The sequence below is a fragment of the Electrona antarctica genome (genome assembly GCF_951216825.1).
Source record: "Electrona antarctica genome assembly, chromosome: 17".
Classification (NCBI taxonomy): domain Eukaryota; kingdom Metazoa; phylum Chordata; class Actinopteri; order Myctophiformes; family Myctophidae; genus Electrona; species Electrona antarctica.
In genome coordinates, this window is record NC_136798.1 from 25,743,218 (window position 1) to 25,762,291 (window position 19,074).

General features: G+C 40.7%; 2 protein-coding genes across 2 annotated transcripts in view; both read left to right on the plus strand.

Moving 5' to 3' along the window:
• The first annotated feature begins 1,470 nt into the window (after positions 1-1,470).
• rpf2 (ribosome production factor 2 homolog) lies at positions 1,471-9,770 on the plus strand. The gene is made up of 10 exons (XM_079525964.1): positions 1,471-1,632; positions 3,151-3,283; positions 3,447-3,484; positions 6,706-6,745; positions 6,841-6,922; positions 7,276-7,352; positions 7,673-7,772; positions 7,872-7,974; positions 8,469-8,613; positions 9,329-9,770. The coding sequence occupies exons 1-10, from the start codon at positions 1,511-1,513 to the stop codon at positions 9,518-9,520; spliced, it is 1,032 nt and encodes a 343-aa protein (XP_079382090.1). The 5' UTR covers positions 1,471-1,510; the 3' UTR covers positions 9,521-9,770.
• Positions 9,771-12,636: 2,866 nt separating this feature from the next.
• slc16a10 (solute carrier family 16 member 10) overlaps positions 12,637-19,074 on the plus strand; it is a 45,514-nt gene continuing 39,076 nt past the window's right edge. Inside the window, exon 1 of the mRNA XM_079525764.1 lies at positions 12,637-13,227. Coding sequence (XP_079381890.1) covers positions 12,864-13,227 — 364 coding nt within the window. The 5' untranslated portion in view covers positions 12,637-12,863. The remainder of the gene's footprint in view (positions 13,228-19,074) is intronic.

The following is a 19,074-nucleotide window of genomic DNA, read 5'->3' on the forward strand; positions in this document are numbered from 1 at the left end:
TTGGATAAGCTGACATAGGCCTATATTACATGAAGAATCACAAATTCTGTGATTTTTCACAATTGAAAACCAAATGGAATGTAAAAGTCAGCAGTGGTATATAATCTGTACATACTATTATGCTGTGTTGCATTTTTCATGCACACCTCATACCATCATTGGCACACTGCAGCAAATGAGACTGATGAAATTGTTATGAACTGAAGTCCTGCGGTATATAGAAGGTATTGTACTCAGTGGACCCAGTAAACTAAGCACTTGATTGTGCCAGTAGAACAACTTGTCTGGCATTAACCTTGTATTTCATATGTGTGTGACTGTGTGACATGTTTTGGATTAGATTTTTTTTCCCGGTATGAGGTTTCCACCCGACAGATCATAAAAAATGTAGTACTGGATATTTTTCAATCACGTAAAAACAATATTGAGGATACAGTAAATGAAGAATACTGTATATTAGTCGTCATAGAACACATTTTGGTGCTTGAAGGAGCGTGTGTATGCGTGTGTGTGAGGTGTGTATATGCATGTGCACTTTGCACTGCAGTATAAAGTAGGCCAGAATCATCATGACAATCTTAATTTGTAATATATTATTTATTTTATATATATTTTGGAAATATCCATAGGTTGACAAAGTGGACATAGCTAGCTAATGTTCTGGACACTTAATTTTATATTGTGAAAAAACGTCCATAGACATGATTCTGTTTGTTTACCAACATCTATTTGTGGGGCAGCCACAAATAGCCAGCTGAATGTGTAAAGGCTGTCTGGAAAACAGCTCACATGCACTGATGCTCTGGGCTGTCTGCATGACCCTCTGCAATGATTTTCACATGAGGGCACAGGCAGTGATGCAACTAGTCGGGATGCCTTTATTATGGAGCACAGATCCTATTATGGGCTGAAAGTAAGCTGTATAAGTATAACTACATTTCTACAAGTCATTTGTAATACTTCACCTACAGGGTGCTTCATATGCCTATGTATTTTGAAAGGACATTTCATCCTTATTGTAGCATCACTGTTAAGTGGGTTATGGAGTGTCAGAATTCTTCCAGTTTTAACCTGGGAGTGAAAACAAATACCGGTAGGCTACTCGTGTCTTTCACAAAGGAGGCAAATGTACTAGTTGGCCATGTAAGAGAAATAAAATGTAAAGATCCGTGTCACAAAGAATGAATGAATGCGGATTATGTCCATGTCCAATCTATGCGTTCAATCATGGACATGAATAGCTACTGCATATTTATTTACCAAAGATTGTTATTACCAAGCTGCTAGCCTATGCCCATCATATATAGTCCACTGACACCATCTAGTGGTTAATAGTGGCTGCACTCGGTTTCATTACTTGGTATTTGGTTTCTTACTTTATTTATTCAAAGTTGTATAATGATGCGTTAAAATGCATTAATGACCTGTGTGGCGTGCGTGCGTGTGTGTGTGTGTGTGTGTGTGTGTGTGTGTCGTATATGACGGATATGACGTATGCGGAAGTACGTGAATGTTCATGTTGTCTTCCGGCGAGGTGACATTTTCACGTGGAAAGGAAATCCAGCGTGTGAGATTCCAGCCAGGCACAGAGAAGAATAAATCCGCCACAATGTCTCAATTAGATGGAGTAATGTAAGTTTCAAATGTGTTATTTATTGCCTGTACGTACGTTAGTTGAAGTGTAGTGGTAGTTTTTAATCGGTCCTCAGCCGTTGGTCGTAAACTAAATAATAGCTAAACTAAGACCGCTAGCAAGTTAGCTAGTCTAGAGACCAGTAGCTTCTGAAACATTTCACGGAGTATTTTTAAGGGGTACGAGCCCCCATCTGAAAACAACAAGATTTGTGTAAAAAGAAAATGAAGTATAAAATGGTTAAACTTTTTCTGGTGACCACTGACCAGTGACCACCTGGAAACCTCACATAGCCTACCACTGCTCTAGACAAAATGTGGTCACATCTCACACTAGTGTTGGTAGCCTAGACTAGAGACGAAGATTGTCAACGATTTCTTTTCAGAATCGATACAAGAGATCTCATCCAGTTCTAATCTTAGTTTGTATAAGATATCCACGTATACGCGCCGCAACTTAAAGTTCAGTATTAAGTTGCAATACTCTACTTTGACAGCCCATTCATGAAATAGATAAGTCCTATCTGATTGTATTAAACTACAGTAAACTCACCAACATTGCAGCTGTGCGGACAGCTTGGGCGGTCATCTTTTTTTTCTCCATATAGTTTAATAAAAATCCTACTTTCTGTTAGCCGCAATTTGCAACTCTAGATTTTTTTATAATGGGATGAATCTAGAGTTGCAATACCCTCCATTGACTCCCCAATTTGCGTTTGCGATCTGCTTGTATTAAACGACGTTAAACTCAGCAACATTGCAGCTGTAGGGCAAGCTTGAATTATCCTCTTTCAATCTGCCGAGCTTTTATTTCATAAAAATCCATGGTAGACATGGTATGAGCTGCTTTCTGTCAATACATCCTCTGCAGGTGATTCCTTTTCTAAGTGTTGGAGTTTGGAAGCACTTGTTTTTATTAAGGGGTCGCGCTGCTGCCTCTGCATTATGTGCAAATGTGAAACAGATGGCATGCGGGGCCATTCAGTGACTTACGACGAGCGCTTCCAAACTCCAACACTTTGAAAAGGAATCACTTGCACATAATTTCTTGACAGAAAGTAGCTCATAACATGTCTACGGTGGATTTCTATGACACAAAAGCTCGGCAGATTGAAAGAGGATAATTCAAGCTTGGCCTAGAGCTGCAATGTTGGTGAGTTTAACGTTGTTTAATACAAGCAGATCGCAAACGCAAATTGGATGATTATAAAAAAAAAATCTAGAGTTGCAAATTCCGGCTAACTTTCTGTCAAACTCTATGCAGCGATAATGTTTCTGTACAGTGTACACAATCACACATGTCCTAGAGACTGCCCTCCACAAGTACCAGTACACAGTGGCAACAGGAACGACATTCATTAGTAGTACTAGTACAGTACTGATTTGTCCAAACAAACACACAGATGACGGGCAACTTGAAGAGCTTGTACCTTTGGCGATTGACATTGTTGTACGAAGGGATATAAATGAAGCATTAGTTGATAGAACTTGGTTTCTTTCTACTGTTTGTTTCCCCAGAAAACCCAAGACAAAGCGCTCCAAGCGCTTCCTGGCAGGCAGAGCGCCATTGCTAAAAGAACGAATGAAAAAGGCTATGATTATGAAAGGAGGAAACACAAGCCAAACTGTTACAGATGCACTGAAGGACATTGTAAGTACTCTGATAATTAGGTGCAAGCTGAGAAATATTTTATTATTGCATTATTTATAGGATTTTGGCATACATTTTAGCTATTAAACTTCTAGCTATGAAGAATCCAACTGAAAAGTGTGATTGGAGTTATGTGACATGGCACTTTCTGTTCACCCCACAGTATTCACTAAAGAAGCCCAATGCAGTGCTGTTCAAGAAGTAAGCAATGTTATCCATTAATGTGATAATCCTAACAAATATCATCCTGCTGGCAGCTTGTGTTCCACACCACAGCACTTGTTGTTCCAATACAAGGGTGGTGATGTGAAGTAATAAAGTATAGACCAATTATTGGTTTTAAGAAACATTGAGACTGGGTGCACAGGTGACTGTTTCATGTGATCAATTAGCTCTTCGCTAAGTCCCACCCAAGCCCGTTCTTGGCCAATACCACGTTAGCAACGGTTACTAGGTTAGGATCCTGGTCAAGCTTTCAATTCTGGTCAAAATGGTTTTGCAGTGTCAATAAATATATTTGCTGTACAGCATGTGTGGACCTCAGAAAGAGGGTTTGTTTTCTTACCTTGTTATGAGCAAACTAGTCCATTCCATGAATTATTTCGCTCCGTTGTGCAGTTTAATAGTACATATTAGAAATAAAAATAGGCTCATTTACTTCCATTGTAACGGGGAAACAACTCTCAAAGTCACTCTTTTAGAACACTAAGCTGACCGTTTATGACATCAGGAAAACTCATGCGGTTTTATTTTTAATAAATGTCAACGTTGTCTTGTTTTTGTTTTGACTTCTGTGTTGCCACATTGTGAGGGAAATAAGCCAACCCACCTCCAAAACAAGCCAACTCTTAAAGCCAAATCAAGAAAAACAAGCCAAAACAAACACAATAATATGACCATATATAATCCTAATAAAATTATTGTATGCATTTATCATTATAAATACTATGTAGGCTATGTCTGTTAATGAATGTTTTGGTCTCTACGGGACTGCAGCTGGGTGCATCTCAAACAGCATGGCGAGAGTTGGGAACACCAGAACCACTTCACTGTATATCTCCAACCAAAATAGTTACTTTATAAATCTATCAAAATACGAAAATAAAACGGCAGAGTTTTCCTGACATAAACTGTCAGAATCAGCTTTTGTTTTGTTCGCTTATGTGCTAACTGACTGATTTTGAGAGCTGTTTCCCCGTTACAATGGAAGTCAATGACAGCCTATTTTTTTGAGTGGTGTAAACCACTCCTACAACTGGCTTTTGTGTGCAGAAAAAAATGAGCATGGTTGCTATGTTCAAAATAATTTCTGACGTAATTAAATCACACCCGGGTGAACTGGATGACCGTAGCAACCATGGTCATTTTCTCTGCACAGAAAAAGCCAGTTGTGAAATCACATCCGGGTGTGATTTCATTACGTCAGATCAGAGCTGATCAGGCTACATAATACCTTACCTTATTTCATTACGTCAGACATTACGTCAGACCACAGCTGATCATGCTATATAAAACCTTACACCACTCAGTTCACACAGGTGTGATTTTTATAGATACTATTAAACTGCACAACGGAGCGAAATAATTCATGGAATGGACTAGTTTGCTCATAACAAGGTAAGAAAACAAACCCTCTTTCTGAGGTCCACACATGCTGTACAGCAAATATATTTATTGACACTGCTTAACCATTTTGACCAGCATTGCAAGCTTGACCAGGATCCTAAGCTAGTAACCGTTGCTAACGTGGTATTGGCCAACAACGGGCTTGTGTGGGACCTAGAGAAGAGCTAATTCCCAACAGATCCCCAAATCTGTTGTTTTGGGGAGCACTGGTTTCAGTTTATTCAACCTCCTCTTCACTGTTGGCTAGTGAGGTGCACCCTAGGAGACATAAGACATACATTGCGCGCTGAGAACAGCTGATATTCAACCTTGTGTCGCGGATGCGACCGTTGTGAGCTTAGAGGTCTGCTATTCTCGGCCATGTTCTGTGCGCGCAACATCTTCGCAGGACAGAGCATAAATTCGGCTTGATGGGCTGCAGCTGCATGTGCACAAACGGGCTCTGCTGACGTGATCATGAGCGCTCCCTCCGGTATTATGACAGCAACTGTAGTTGTTGTTTACACAACATAAACCAATGATTATATATTTCTACTCCACACACTTTTTTTTGAGTGGTGCAAGGAACAGCAATGTCCCGATGTCCCTAATGTTTAGAGTAATAACAGGGGGCGCTGTTGCACCACTCACTTCAGACCGGTCTGACTTTAGTTTTTACAAGTGAGTGCAGTGACCACTTTTCCCATTGCATCTTATGAGCAGTGTCGTTCAAGTGCTGCCGGCCTGTGCGCGCATACTGGTGCTTATCAGTGTGACGTCGTCTGTTAAGGCTTCTATAAACAGTGTAAAGTATAGAAACGTTTAAATAACAGACAGTAGGTTTGCAAAAAGCAATGCAATGCTTTCCTGTTTTACTGACATATACAACTGTGTTGCAGGCAGAGGAAAATATACAGAATATAAAATGGGAGAATAAAGCATTCCAGTCATGGTGGGCCACATCATCAATCTTGTGTTGTTGCCATTTTATTGTAATGCCTACAGACACAAATGCAAAACATAGGGGAGCAATACAAATTGCATGTATTTGATATAAACCCATGTTCAGTCTACTTTTCATGCAATATACTGTGAATTCCTGGGTGATGAACAGCTTTCTGTTAATAAGACAATTCCCAATGTTAATGCCACTTTACACCATTATCTCCAGTACACACACAATTCCTATTGTACACTTTGTTGTACGACTGTCATATATTCACTATTTTCTTTTGGAAACTGTTTTGAAAATATTTAAACATTTGTGGAAGTTTGTGAAAAGTCTTCTCTATAAGGACATGCCCAAAATAGGGAGGCCAGGTTCAAAGTGGTTTAACGATATACTGGGCAACTGTAAACAAGTGCGATGGTGGCAACGTCATAATGTAGTGGAAAAATACCCAACTTGCCATAATGATGGTGGGATTTAGCAGCTTGATTTCTAGGCCTGGGGATTTCTAGGCCTGGGATTATTCACAGCACAAGAATATCCACAATAGAATAAATATGGAGGGTATGTTCCTGCATACATCGAGTGGCAAAGTGAGATTTAGGTTGTTTAACGTTGTTTAATGTAATCAGATAGGACTTTTCTGTTTGGATGTATGGGCTGTCAAGGCCAGAAAGTTGTTTTTTTGCCACTCAGTAGGCGTTCTGGAATAACTTCCAGGTATGATGATGATGTCACGTGCATACCCTCTATATAAACTACCTGAAACATGTTCCACAGCACACAAGAACATAAGGATCATACTGAGCTATTTTCCGTTTTTGCCTGAGGTAAATAAATGGATTTACATTGTTTATTTTTCTTTTAGGAAAAACATAACCCGCCCATTTGAGGATTCAACATCATTGGTCAGTGTAAATGAAATGTCATTTAAAAACGGAATATATTACAATGAATTCACCTACTTTCCGATGACTATATTATCTTTTTGTTTGTCTCTCAGGAATTCTTCTCCAAGAAGAATGACGCTTCTCTGTTTCTGTTTGGTTCACACAACAAGAAACGTCCAAACAATCTCATACTTGGTAAATAAACGGAGTCCACTCATAACAGCCTTATATAGACTTATGTCATCTCAAAGATTTACTGTAATAGTACACACAAAACTAAGATATTAGAATATATATGACATTTAAAGTGGCACCATGTAACTTTTTTTTAAATTAATAGAAGAATACAATGACTTAACGCTTTTGTAGAACACATAACTTTTGACCACCTTACTGTAACCCAATTCATGATTTGCATGTAAAGTGTCTTGAAGCACAAATTAATTTGTACATGTTTGTTGCAGAACTGTGTTCCTAGTGTGCTTTGAGTTGTGGGGACGGTCAAGTTATAGATAAGTTGCTAATTTCTCATTTCTTTCCAACTATAGGTCGTCTCTTTGACTTCCATGTGCTCGATATGATTGAACTTGGCATTGAGAAATACGTGTCATTGAGTGGCTTTAAGGTAATGGGTTTGAGTCCATCAGTGATGCCAGCCCATTTAAAACTTTCAGATGTGCACTGTTACTGTTTGAAATGTTAGAAAGGAGACATTCCCAAAGTGTTACAAGTGTTTAATCAACCTTCTCTTTAATCTAATCAAATGTGTGGTTTCTAAACTGCGTGGGTGGTTTCAGTCCGCCAGCCCATTAGTTGTTGAAATACAGGCCTCCTCAAAATATCAATAGTGCAGTAACTAGAATGCTTGCCTTAAAACACACTCGCTAGCAACGTTTTTAAACAAACATTTCAAATATCTAATTTTATTTCTGTTTTGAATCACAGAACAGTAAATGCCCCGAGGCGACCAAACCGATGCTCGTGTTTGCTGGGGATGCTTTTGACACAGACAACGAGCACAAACGCCTCAAGAGTCTCCTCCTAGGTACATGCTCAACACTACTCACTGATTGTGCTGTCGGCTGTCTTTCAGAATAAGTTGATTGACCTTGTTGATATATTGATGTTTTCTTTGACCTTGTAGACTTCTTCAGAGGACCTACAGTACCCTCGGTACGTCTGGCTGGTTTGGAACATGTGCTTCACTTCACGGCATTGGAAGGCAAAATCTACATGCGCAGCTACAGGTACAGAAATCTGTCATGTACAGCTACAATGAATATTATGCAAAATCACATCATTCACAATAACATTATTACATATAAATCACTATTGTATATAAATCACTCTGAATAAAAATGGAAGATGGAATACAAACACCATTAACACTTACATTTTGTCGTATCAAACATTACATTGTGTCATGCTGTTTCTCTTAAAAAAACATATTGGTTAAACTAGCCAATCAATAAGCGCACAGCAACATTTTTACCCTTAATGACATATAGGGATACCAGGTTGAAAGTGAAGTCTGCTAATAGATTTAGATTAGATTATCAGCTACCAGCTGATCCAAATAACTTTGGATACTCCCACATCTGTAAATGAAGAAAAGTTTGTTTCCTGTCCTGATAAAAGTGTATTTTGGCATTCCCTTTGAGTAACCTTTTTCATAGATGTACTTGACACTACGCTTTCAAAACAGAAAAGCCAAATTAGGTTAATGAGGATGTTGTTGCAGGACTCTGTTGAAGAAGTCTGGATGCCGGACACCAAGGATAGAGCTTGAGGAAATAGGACCATCGTTTGACTTTGCCATGAGAAGAACACACTTTGCATCAGATGACTTGTACAAGGTTTCTCACAAACAGCCCAAAAATCTGAAGGTAAATAATTACTACTTTATTGTCTTTCAGTGTCTCGCTTAGCCAGACAATTGGACAATCGACTGATAATTCAGTGAATGCGCTACAACTGAGTGGAAGCTATTTGGAATAAAAATAAATAACTGCATTGTAGAACTAATAAAGACTTTAGGGTGCTGCTCTAGCCCCCAGGTTGCAGGGGGAGAGGGGAGTTGCACCACTCAGTTCACACGGGTGTGATTTATCATAGCAGCTGAATTTGAGACTTGCACACATTTCAAAATGAAGGTTTGCCAGCCATTCAATGTCCTTGTGGCGGGTTTAGGATCCAGTACATCGCTCGATGTGAGCATAGATATTAAAAAAATGGATTCCTCATTGGCTGCTGCAGTTGTACAATTTACACTGGGGGAGGAAGTATGCCGGAAGAGTGGAAGGCACGTTACGTCACGCTGTCACTCAAGTGATTACGGGCCAATCGCAGAACATCTTTTCCGGGACTTATCAGACCTGAACATGCGCCACGCTCATGCTTCCGTGGTGCTTTGCAAGGAATCTCTGGAAGGTTTTGCCCTCCCTTGAGCACATACGCTCCAGAGCCGGAAAAGGCTTTATATGTCTATGGTTGGGAGTGCTGGGGATGTCATTACTGCAACACCAACAGAATCTCAATCCCCTGAATGACATCATATACCAGCCATAAAATACCCAACTCCTGTCTCCATCCCTCTCTTAGCCCAAGAAGAAGAAGAACATCTCCAAAGATGTTTTCGGCACCAAGTTTGGCCGGCTGCACATGCAGAAGCAGGACCTGAACAAGCTGCAGACACGTAAGATGAAGGGCCTCAAAAAAAGGAAAGGGCCCAAAGGGGAAGTGGTCGCCGAGAAGGAGGGACAGTCAACCGAAGTGATTGATGAACAGTGTTGATGAACTTTCTGTTGGATTGTCACTGCTTTTGTGTGGTGACTGTTTGTGTAGTCACTGTGGTGTGGTTTCATCGAGTGTTGCTCAAAAAAGAAATGAAAGTCAAAATGTTAAGTAGCCCACAGTACACCACACAGACCAGATTGTTGGGTTGCCAGCTGAAAATATATACTTAAGTTTGTCTATAAATGTTTTCAAGAATTCATGAACCATGCAGCAAACATTAAACGTTAACACTTGTAATGCTTTTCTTTGTAAAAGAATGGAGACATTTGGGCAAGTTGGCAAACATGCCAACTTTTCAGTAGCACGAAAACTCTTATTCTAATTATGTAATTTAAGTAAGTAATCTATTTTACAAGGGAGAACCTGCACGTCACATTAGCTCAGGGCAGGATTGCAGTTTAGCAACACTGCTGCACACTTCGGCGGACACGATCACACGCCACGGAGCACGGCCAGCCTCCCGGGACCTCGCGAAAAAACACCCTCCGGTCCCGCACCTCACCACCCATTTCGGCAACGCCACACACACACTAACCGACACAATTCTCCACCCGCAACACAGAGCCCGCTCACATGCCGATCCCCACGCAGCAAAACACAGCTGTGATTGGCCAGCCACACACACTACATCGCATCTGCACAACATGCATTGTCTGATGCCAAGTTCTTCCGAGCATTATTTCCCAGTCCCACCACTGACTCATACTAACCTCGCAACAGTGTCACTGCAGACACATGGGTTCACACTGGAGGATTTTTGTATCACATCGAGCGAGTGGACGTAACAGGGGGTGGGACTTGAACTGGTGTGTGTGTGTGTGTGTGTGTGTGTGTGTGTGTGTGTGTGTGTGTGTGTGTGTGTGTGTGTGTGTGTGTGTGTGTGTGTGTGTGTGTGTGTGTGTGTGTGTGTGTGTGTGTGTGTGTGTGTGTGTGTACGCGCGCGCGCGCGCACTATTTATCCAGGGTGTGCGTGTGTCTACGATGTGTAGCCATCCGTTACTACATGATGTGAAGGGTACAATACTGGGTTTAAAAACACAGCGGTTACATGAAGTGGAGGCTGTCAAATCCCTCAATTTCCTTCTTCCCATTGCACTGCAACGTAACTAGGCCTCAGTGCTCAAGAAATGGAACAAGACGGTGTGTAATATTTAACCATGGACACTTCACCTGACAGTGAGCTACATTCGTAGAGAGTAAAAGTCACACCCATGTTAAGTGAGGGGTGCTCTTATCATACATCATCTCGTTCCGACCAATCACAATTTGCGTCCTCACTTTTGTCTTTGTGTTTATGTGATGTTTGTGTTTACACAAACACTAAAAAATGGCCATTTTCAATGGCATTCAACGTTTGTGTTAGGACAATTTTTGTGTTTACACGCATAAAACCACATCCTATACAGACAATTGCTCATATATACCTTCTAGATTGTCCAACATTTTATTTCTTATATAATCTAATTTATCATAGCCTATATGTCTAAGAACAATAGAACAGTATTGTTGTATTATGCCTGCCCCCAGCTGTGGTAGGCCTACCACTGGATCCTACAGGCTGGCAGGCTAAAGATGACTTCATGCTCTCTGCAACCCTAGTATATATACTGTACTTCAGGGGTTTTCAACTGGTTGTGAACAAGGGACCACCACCCTGACTTAGAATCAACCTGGGGACCACTGTTGTGTTGGGTGGGTGGGGATATATGGGCTAAGATTAGTGCTTTTGTAATGCATCCCGGCATTCCCATGTGTATACATCCTACTGTTTCTCAACCAATGGTCCACTGACTACTAATAATAATGATTCAACTCAACCAGATAATCTGGTGCACTCTTGAGATTCTAACTCCCTTTTTCTGTTGAATTTCTTGGTCTCCAACTTGTCAGTAAATGACTACATGGACGATCAGCATAGGTCACCACAGGTCATTCAGTTCACCGTTTCTCAACTAGTAGAAAGAAAAAAATCAACAAATTCTACACTACTAAATGCATGGCCGCAGGGACCACATGCAGTACCTTCACGGACCACCAGTGGTCACTGACCACCTGTTGAAAACCTCTGGAATCCCACAGGGTGTATATTAGGACCCCATCTACAGCAAATATCTTTGCCTAAAATAGCCAATCTGGAAGCTGTTACTGCTATTACACTGCTATGTGAAGAAGTTGGGGTCCAGGCAGGCAGTCACACACTGCCATGTTTCATTAGGTATTGTTATTGGTGGGTAATTAAGTTTGTAAGATCTGAGTGAGAAGTTGAACCACAAGAGGTCAGTGTATGAAAACTGTTTGTTGCTCCATAAGGGACTATAAAGTAGCCTGCATTGGCATTTCGTTGTAACTGACTGACCGACCATACACCAAGTTCTATAATAGCATTGGATGTATGGTCACTTTACTTTGGTCAGTCGATGCTTTTTTACTGATATTTGAAAGTGTGTTGTCTGATTTATATAGGCTACAACTTAAATATATGTATCACATTTCAGCTACTGTTTGAGTTGTCAGATTTCCGAAGCCTTAGTTAACATAGCCTATACATACAATAGCTTGACTAATTTCATCATCGGTTCATTTAATTGCGCCATTTATTTCATTTCATTTCATATTTATTTATTTCATTTCAGTTATGGTTTTACATGATCATATTAATTTTTACTTTGTACTTATTATTTTTTTACATATTCCATACAGAAAAGAAAAGGAGCAGGAAGAAGATAAATCTTATTTATACCTGCCCCTATCATTAAAAAAAAAACATCTAATTGATGCTGCCACCACCCATACATGATTACATCAAATAAAAAACAAAACAAAAAACATCTAATTGATGCTGCCACCACCCATACATGATTACATCAAATAAAAAACAAAACAAAAAACAACCAATTGATGCTGCCACCAACCATACATGATTGCATCAAAAAAGAAAGAAAAAAACAACAACATATAGTTCTCTGCAGTCACCTAATAATATTTCAGCTGTACTTCACTGCCATGCTGTGTCAGTCGGACTCCGATTAACTGCAGGCTCTCGACGCCCCGCCCCTCCGTGCTATCTATTTATACAGTGCTGCAACACGAGCGTTTTGACAGCTATAGCAAAGCAGCGGACCATAAGTTAACGTGTCTGAATGGATGCAACTTTAACACTGCATTTAGCTCTTAGATGACATCACAGACCTGCGTTTCCGATACATAACGGGGTCGTTTATTTGAACGTTGCCACTGCCCGCCCCCCCACCCCCTCCTCCAGTGAGAAGGCTTCTCAAGACAGACAGGACAGGCAAACTGGAAGAGAAGGGTTTAAAAACAAAAGGGGGAAAAAGCCAAAATGACAGAAGGCAACGGCATGATGGAGAACGATTCTGCCGCGACAGAAGAGACGGTTGTTACCGTTCCTGAGGAGGAGGAGAAGAAGAGGCTGCAGGAGGAGGAAGAGGAGGAGAAGAAGGAGAAGAACGGGGAGAGCAGAGGAGTCCAGATGGAGATGGTGGTCCCGGGACCCGGGGGGGCAGCGGCGGATGAGGAGGTGGAATTCGTGCACCCAGAAGGTGGATGGGGATGGGTAGTTATGCTGGCTGCCATGTGGTGCAACGGCTCCGTGTTTGGGATCCAGAACGCATTCGGCATCCTCTTCGTATCTCTGCTCAAAGAATTCGGCTCCGAGGAGGATGAAGACCTCAGGTTCAAGACAGGTGAGTTAATAGGCTCGCTTCACTCACTCTCACACACACACGCGCGCGCGCGCGCGCACACACACACACACACACACACACACACACACACACTCCACACACACACAAACACACACACACACACACACACACACACACACACACACACACACACACACACACAAGTGTGAATGAATGAAAGACCGTGACTCAGTTTACATGATGCAGGTCATAACTCAAAGAGTGAGTCACTCACTCATGCTGCATGCACATGGAGCTAACGTTAGCAAACATGTAATATGATCTGCCTTTCCTGGTAGCCTATGGACATATTTGCCTCAGCTGCACTCGGCTAAAACTGAGTTTATAAATTGTTGGTTCCAATGTCCATTTATTAAATTAACATACATACGGTGAGGTCTACATTTTTTATGGAATGTCACTCAAGGAAAGAATTAAAGGCTGATTAGGGATTTTTCAAAGTCTTTGACATTACAAAGTGGAGTGGAGTCTTTGCACATCAGTGGTGATGCTTCTGAAGAGACATGATGAATGACATTTATTTGAACAACCACTTATTTTGTCATTATATGTCATTTGATCATTTCAAATAACCTATTCAGAATGCTTAAAGCCTCAATGTATCCCTAATCCCATAATTTAATTTCCTCAGTCATAGGCCTACTGATCAAACTGCTTACTTAGCAGGGACCCCCCGCCCCTCCATCCCATGCAATTTGACCATGACCCCAGTCACCCCACCCACCACCATACCAAATTTCTTTCCAGTTTCCACATTCCATTGGACGGGCACTGGAATCTCTTTTTTTCCCAACTCAACTTTTACTGTGATTTTATAATGATGATAAATCTCTCAAAACACTGCGTAATTTCCATTATTCAGTGCAACTCCAGCCATGCTTGTGTAAATGAATTTGACCGTCATAAATAAATGTTAACGGTTTTGATCTGAATTTCCTTGGGGGCTACCAGAAGAACGTACCCACTATACGTACAAAATACAAATATACAATCTGCTATGTCATGTATTTACACTGTAATACTTTTACCTGGATTTATGCAGGCAATGGAAATTAATGATAGAGGGAACATCTGTCACCTTTCATTTACATTAATTCGGTGAAAAAACAAATAAATAAATAATGTTAATAGACGTCAGTTAAATCACATCGTCAAGTCTGGCAACCTAAAGCCATGAGGCTGCCCTTCATGCTCGTCTGTGCTGTGTGCGTTTGTGTATGTGTATGTGTGTGCACATCATGCCAGTGTGTGTTTATGCCCATGCCCGTTTGTGTCTGTGCACATTGTGTGAATATGTGTGCACTAGTATGTGTATTATGTGTGCTTTGTTTTTCTCCTGAGACCTTAGCATGTGAATTATGACCACGTTCTGTTCCACTGTGAGCCTAACCACCTGTTGCTAGTGATTCTACTGGGATTTGGCAAAATACTGCAGCATCTGGTAGCAACGTCTGCTTTTCTTGTTATCTAGCTGCCCTACCAGTTCAAGGATAGATTATAGACATGATGTTTCCCTTACATGGCAAGACTCGTATTGGCAGCATTGCGGTGATGGATACAAGTAGCCCAGATCAGAGCTCTCCACCCTTTCTTTTGGCCCAAGGACCACTTCCAATATTTTATTAATAGTTTTTGGGTCAATGTCTTGAATTTCTCAATGTCTTATTGAGGGAGGTCGAATTTTACTGCGATGCCATTGCTGGTAACTGGTTTGAGAGAATTCCATCTCCAACCTGAATTTAGCACCATTAACATTTCGCACTGACGCATACAAATGTTTTTCTGAAGGCGGTTATTTTACAGATTAACAATGGTCGTGAATATAATAAAATACATTGTGAAGCATGGCAGGGGACCCAATGACCCCTGGCTTAGATAGACCTTTATTTATGAATATAATAAAATACATTGTGAAGCATGGCAGGGGACCCAATGACCCCTGGCTTAGATAGACCTTTATTTAGCCTAACTATCGGATGCCAATGTTGGATAGAACTGGCAGTGGCTGTTCATTTAATGACTATTTTCGCTATATAAGCATAAAAAAGAACATTTTCGCCTACAATGACATGCCCCAAAAATAGGGACACCAGGGTTAATGTGGTTAAGTGGATCACAGAGCGTTTCTTTGTAATTGTGATGAGACTTTTCATCAGCATGCCGTATAAACCCATTTTGACCTGAGATCAGATTCTAAAAATGTCTTCTACATCCTGACAGTTTTCTGAAAAAGCTATGTTTTTGTAGATCTGCTATTTTTCAATAGCTAAAGCATAACATAATGCTAACACCAAAAGGGGTTCCCGCCCAAAATGGGTTAAGACAAAGTCCAGCTGTCTCCTGCCATCCCTCACCCACTTGTAGTCCAGAGTGAGAATCACATTATCCAAGTACTCAAGGAACCGGTCCATTTGGAGGTAGATTATATTCAAGACAATATTACTTAACCCCATGAACCCTAGCACTCCTTGTCTGGGCATGTCATAATCGGTAAACATTTGTCGAGAATAAGCTTGTATGCGTTATTTATTGCGACCGAAGGTCGCAGTTAACTATGGAATCTTGCGTTTTTCATCACTCAAAATCGAAAAGCCCCCATATATGGTGCCCAGGTCTCGTGACATCACTATGACATCATCAGGGACCGCAGCCGGCGAAAACTACAGTTCTCACCAGACCCGAAAATTAAGGCCCGGCCCTACCTGGGCCCTCATCAAACCCTGTACACTAAAGACACAGCCAACCTTAGATCTCCATATATGAAGCTGACCTGTTCTGACATTCCATATGTTGATCTGACCCCATCAAACCCTGTACACTCAAGACATGCTCCATATATGGCCAGTGCACGCGACCTCTCGCCCTCAGGCGCCTTACTGGTATCGTACGTGTATGTGTGTGTGTGTGTGTTGTGTGTGTTGTGTGTGTTGTGTGTGTGTGTGTGTGTATGTATCGTACGGTCAAGATTAAAACTCCATGAATTATGCCTCAGTGCATGTTTTTACATGATGCTCGTACAATGATTTGAAAACCAGTGATCCTGCCGGTTTTGCCTTGTGAAATAACAGTACCCAGATACAGATCATAAGTAAATGTACTAAAACGTGGGTGAATACTTATTCATAATATTAATAATAATATTTGGAGTCTGGATATGGATGTATAGACCATTAACATGCCAGTGAGACAATAATAGTACATTTCCTGTTGAACCTTGTTTATCTTCCACGTGCAAGAGTGTTCATGTAATGTGCTTTTCTAAGTGGCTGCTATTCGCAGAGAGAGGGAGAGAGAGGCAAATTGTTCTTTCCGTCTCCCAATGTGACCGCTCTTCACTCAAGTATTTTGCTTTTTCCTTAGCACTGATACGCCAACTCTGGTCTTCCTGTTATGAGACACTGGGTACATGTGTGGCCACTGTGATGTGGGGGCAACAAGAACGAACAGAGACTACAGTAGCTTAACCTCTTGAACCCTCTAGACTTATTAATCTGGACCTGAGTTGGCTCTGTACTACTTGGACCGCTTTTTTCCATCTACACCAAATCTCTTCGCCAAACATAGCCAATCTACAAACTCGCAATGGGTCGCAATGGCAACACCATTGTGAGCTTGTAGATCTGCTAATGTTCTTCCCAGGCTATAGATGCTGGGGCTCAAGTGGTCGGTTTGACTCCTGGTAAAGGAAGTGTACAGAAGGGCCCATAGACCCGGCAGGCCGGATGAGAAGATCTTTGGCCAGAAATACTCGACAGATCTCACAAAATTTTCTAAATGGAACCCTTAATGTTACACAAATAGTACTATTTTTGTCTCTTTGTGATTATGACATAAATATAATCATTTTTAGCCCTGGAGCGATGAGGTCAAATTAGATTATGATGGGATTGCATTGGTTATTAGTGTCCAATAACATGCTCCATAAACACTGTGTTTGTCGATACTTAGCGCTGCTTATGTAGGCTTAGATTGATGATGATGATTGATTGATTAGACTCACTTGTCATTGTCAATACTATAATACTATATAATGTATATTGCCATCACATTGTTTTCCTTGCCATAAGGGCTTATTTGAGTGACAAAACTCCCCACTATGTGCTGATTTAGCAAGACATGATGATGACCCTGTCTATAGTTTATCTTTAAGTTAAGTTAAGTTTATCTTAACCATGTTGTTTCTATTACCCTTTGATTGGCCTGACAATACACCTCGGCTGGTATCCATTGTTTGCACCTAAAGGCCTACAGTATATGAGTAACATGATACACGCACTGGTATGACTGCAGATCAGTATACTGTGTGTGTGTGTGTGTGTGTGTGTGTGTGTGTGTGTGTGTGTGTGTGTGTGTGTGTGTGTGTGTGTGTGTGTGTGTGTGTGTGTGTGTGTGTGTGTGTGTGTGTGTGTGTGTGTGTGTGTGTGTGTGTGTGTGTGTGCGCGTGCGTGTGCGTGTGTGTGTGTGGCGGATTTCTGGAGACATCTCAGGATAACTAAGTTACAAGAGTTTTGTAGCATGTTTGTCATTCAAAGGGGGCCCTGGTAAGATGTGGCGGCCTTAGTAGGAGATTGTGTGGTGGGGTAATGTCTTTGCGCATGAGTAAAACTTTATCTTAAACCTTACAGTGTACTAAAGCGGGAGGCACTGGCACTTCTGTGCATTAGATATGGCACTGGTTAGACTTCAGTTGAACTTTGTAAAACTCTAGTGGTAATATAGCCTGATGTGAGTACAATTGAGCAGTTGAGACGAATAACCATATAAGTCTATACTAATTATAATGTAAAAATCATATGGATAAAGGTTCAGGGCAGATAGGCCTTTTCCAGAATAAATTGCTCAATTACATTAGTAATTAGTAGTAGTAGTAGAGTGTGTTCTGGGGCCGGCGGCTTCTTTTCAAGCTGCTCAATAATTATTTTACTTGTGTCATCATTTCTTGAATTTACTGTCTAATTTTAAATCTGCATCTCAACCCAACTCCCTTGGGAGACTTTGTTGGGTTTTTCATGATTCTGAATCCATTTATTTTGCACGAAAAACACTCCTTTGTGCTATTGCTAAGCATTTATTTTCCAGATTGGTCCAGAAATCGGATAACTTTCCCTAACTATGTACCTTAATTGGAATTTGCTCCCCAGGACCTTTCTTGGAAAGAATTCCTATTCCTTGTTTCACCAGTATGTGCTTTATGACCTATGATAAGTACTGATACCTACAGTGGAAATCTGTACAACATGTTCTTTTGAAAATTCCCTAGGCCTGGCCAGAGTTACGTTTTAGGAATTCATGTGTGTCTGCAAAGTTCGGAAGCATAGAATGTGTGTACACATTGAAATCCCATCTTTGTTCCCTGTGCAATGAGAGCCAGCAAAGGCGTGCCAGAGCACATGTTACAACATGTATTATGTGTCTAGAATCATTCTCAATGGCTAAGGCATAGAAGAAGGAATATAATTAATAATAATAATAATGATACATGAAACACTTTAATGGTTAAATGTACAAAGAACGCTCTTCCCTGTCTCAGGTTAAGTTGGTGCTCTTTGGCTATCAGACTTATAACAGAATTTCAAAAGATGAATACCTTTGTACTTTGACTTGTAGATAAAACCAATAGTAACTGAGTGAGGCAAGCACTCCAACCACCTACACTTGGTGGCCAATGCAGGTCTTCATCCAAGACGTATAACAAGTTTATATACATATATATATTTATATATATTTTATATACATACTGTAAAGCAGCATTACAAAGTGCTTTACACACAATAAAGCTATGATAAATAAAACCCAATAAGATGAACAATGATGATATCAGACAGA

Excerpts from the sequence above, each read along its gene's own strand:
- rpf2 (XM_079525964.1), top strand. The coding sequence starts at position 1,511 with ATGTTCATGTTGTCTTCCGGCGAGGTGACATTTTCACGTGGAAAGGAA. Across the intron at positions 1,633-3,150 it reads TCTCAATTAGATGGAGTAAT|AAAACCCAAGACAAAGCGCT; the intron begins GTAAGTTTCAAA and ends TTGTTTCCCCAG. Across the intron at positions 7,353-7,672 it reads TGTCATTGAGTGGCTTTAAG|AACAGTAAATGCCCCGAGGC; the intron begins GTAATGGGTTTG and ends TTTGAATCACAG.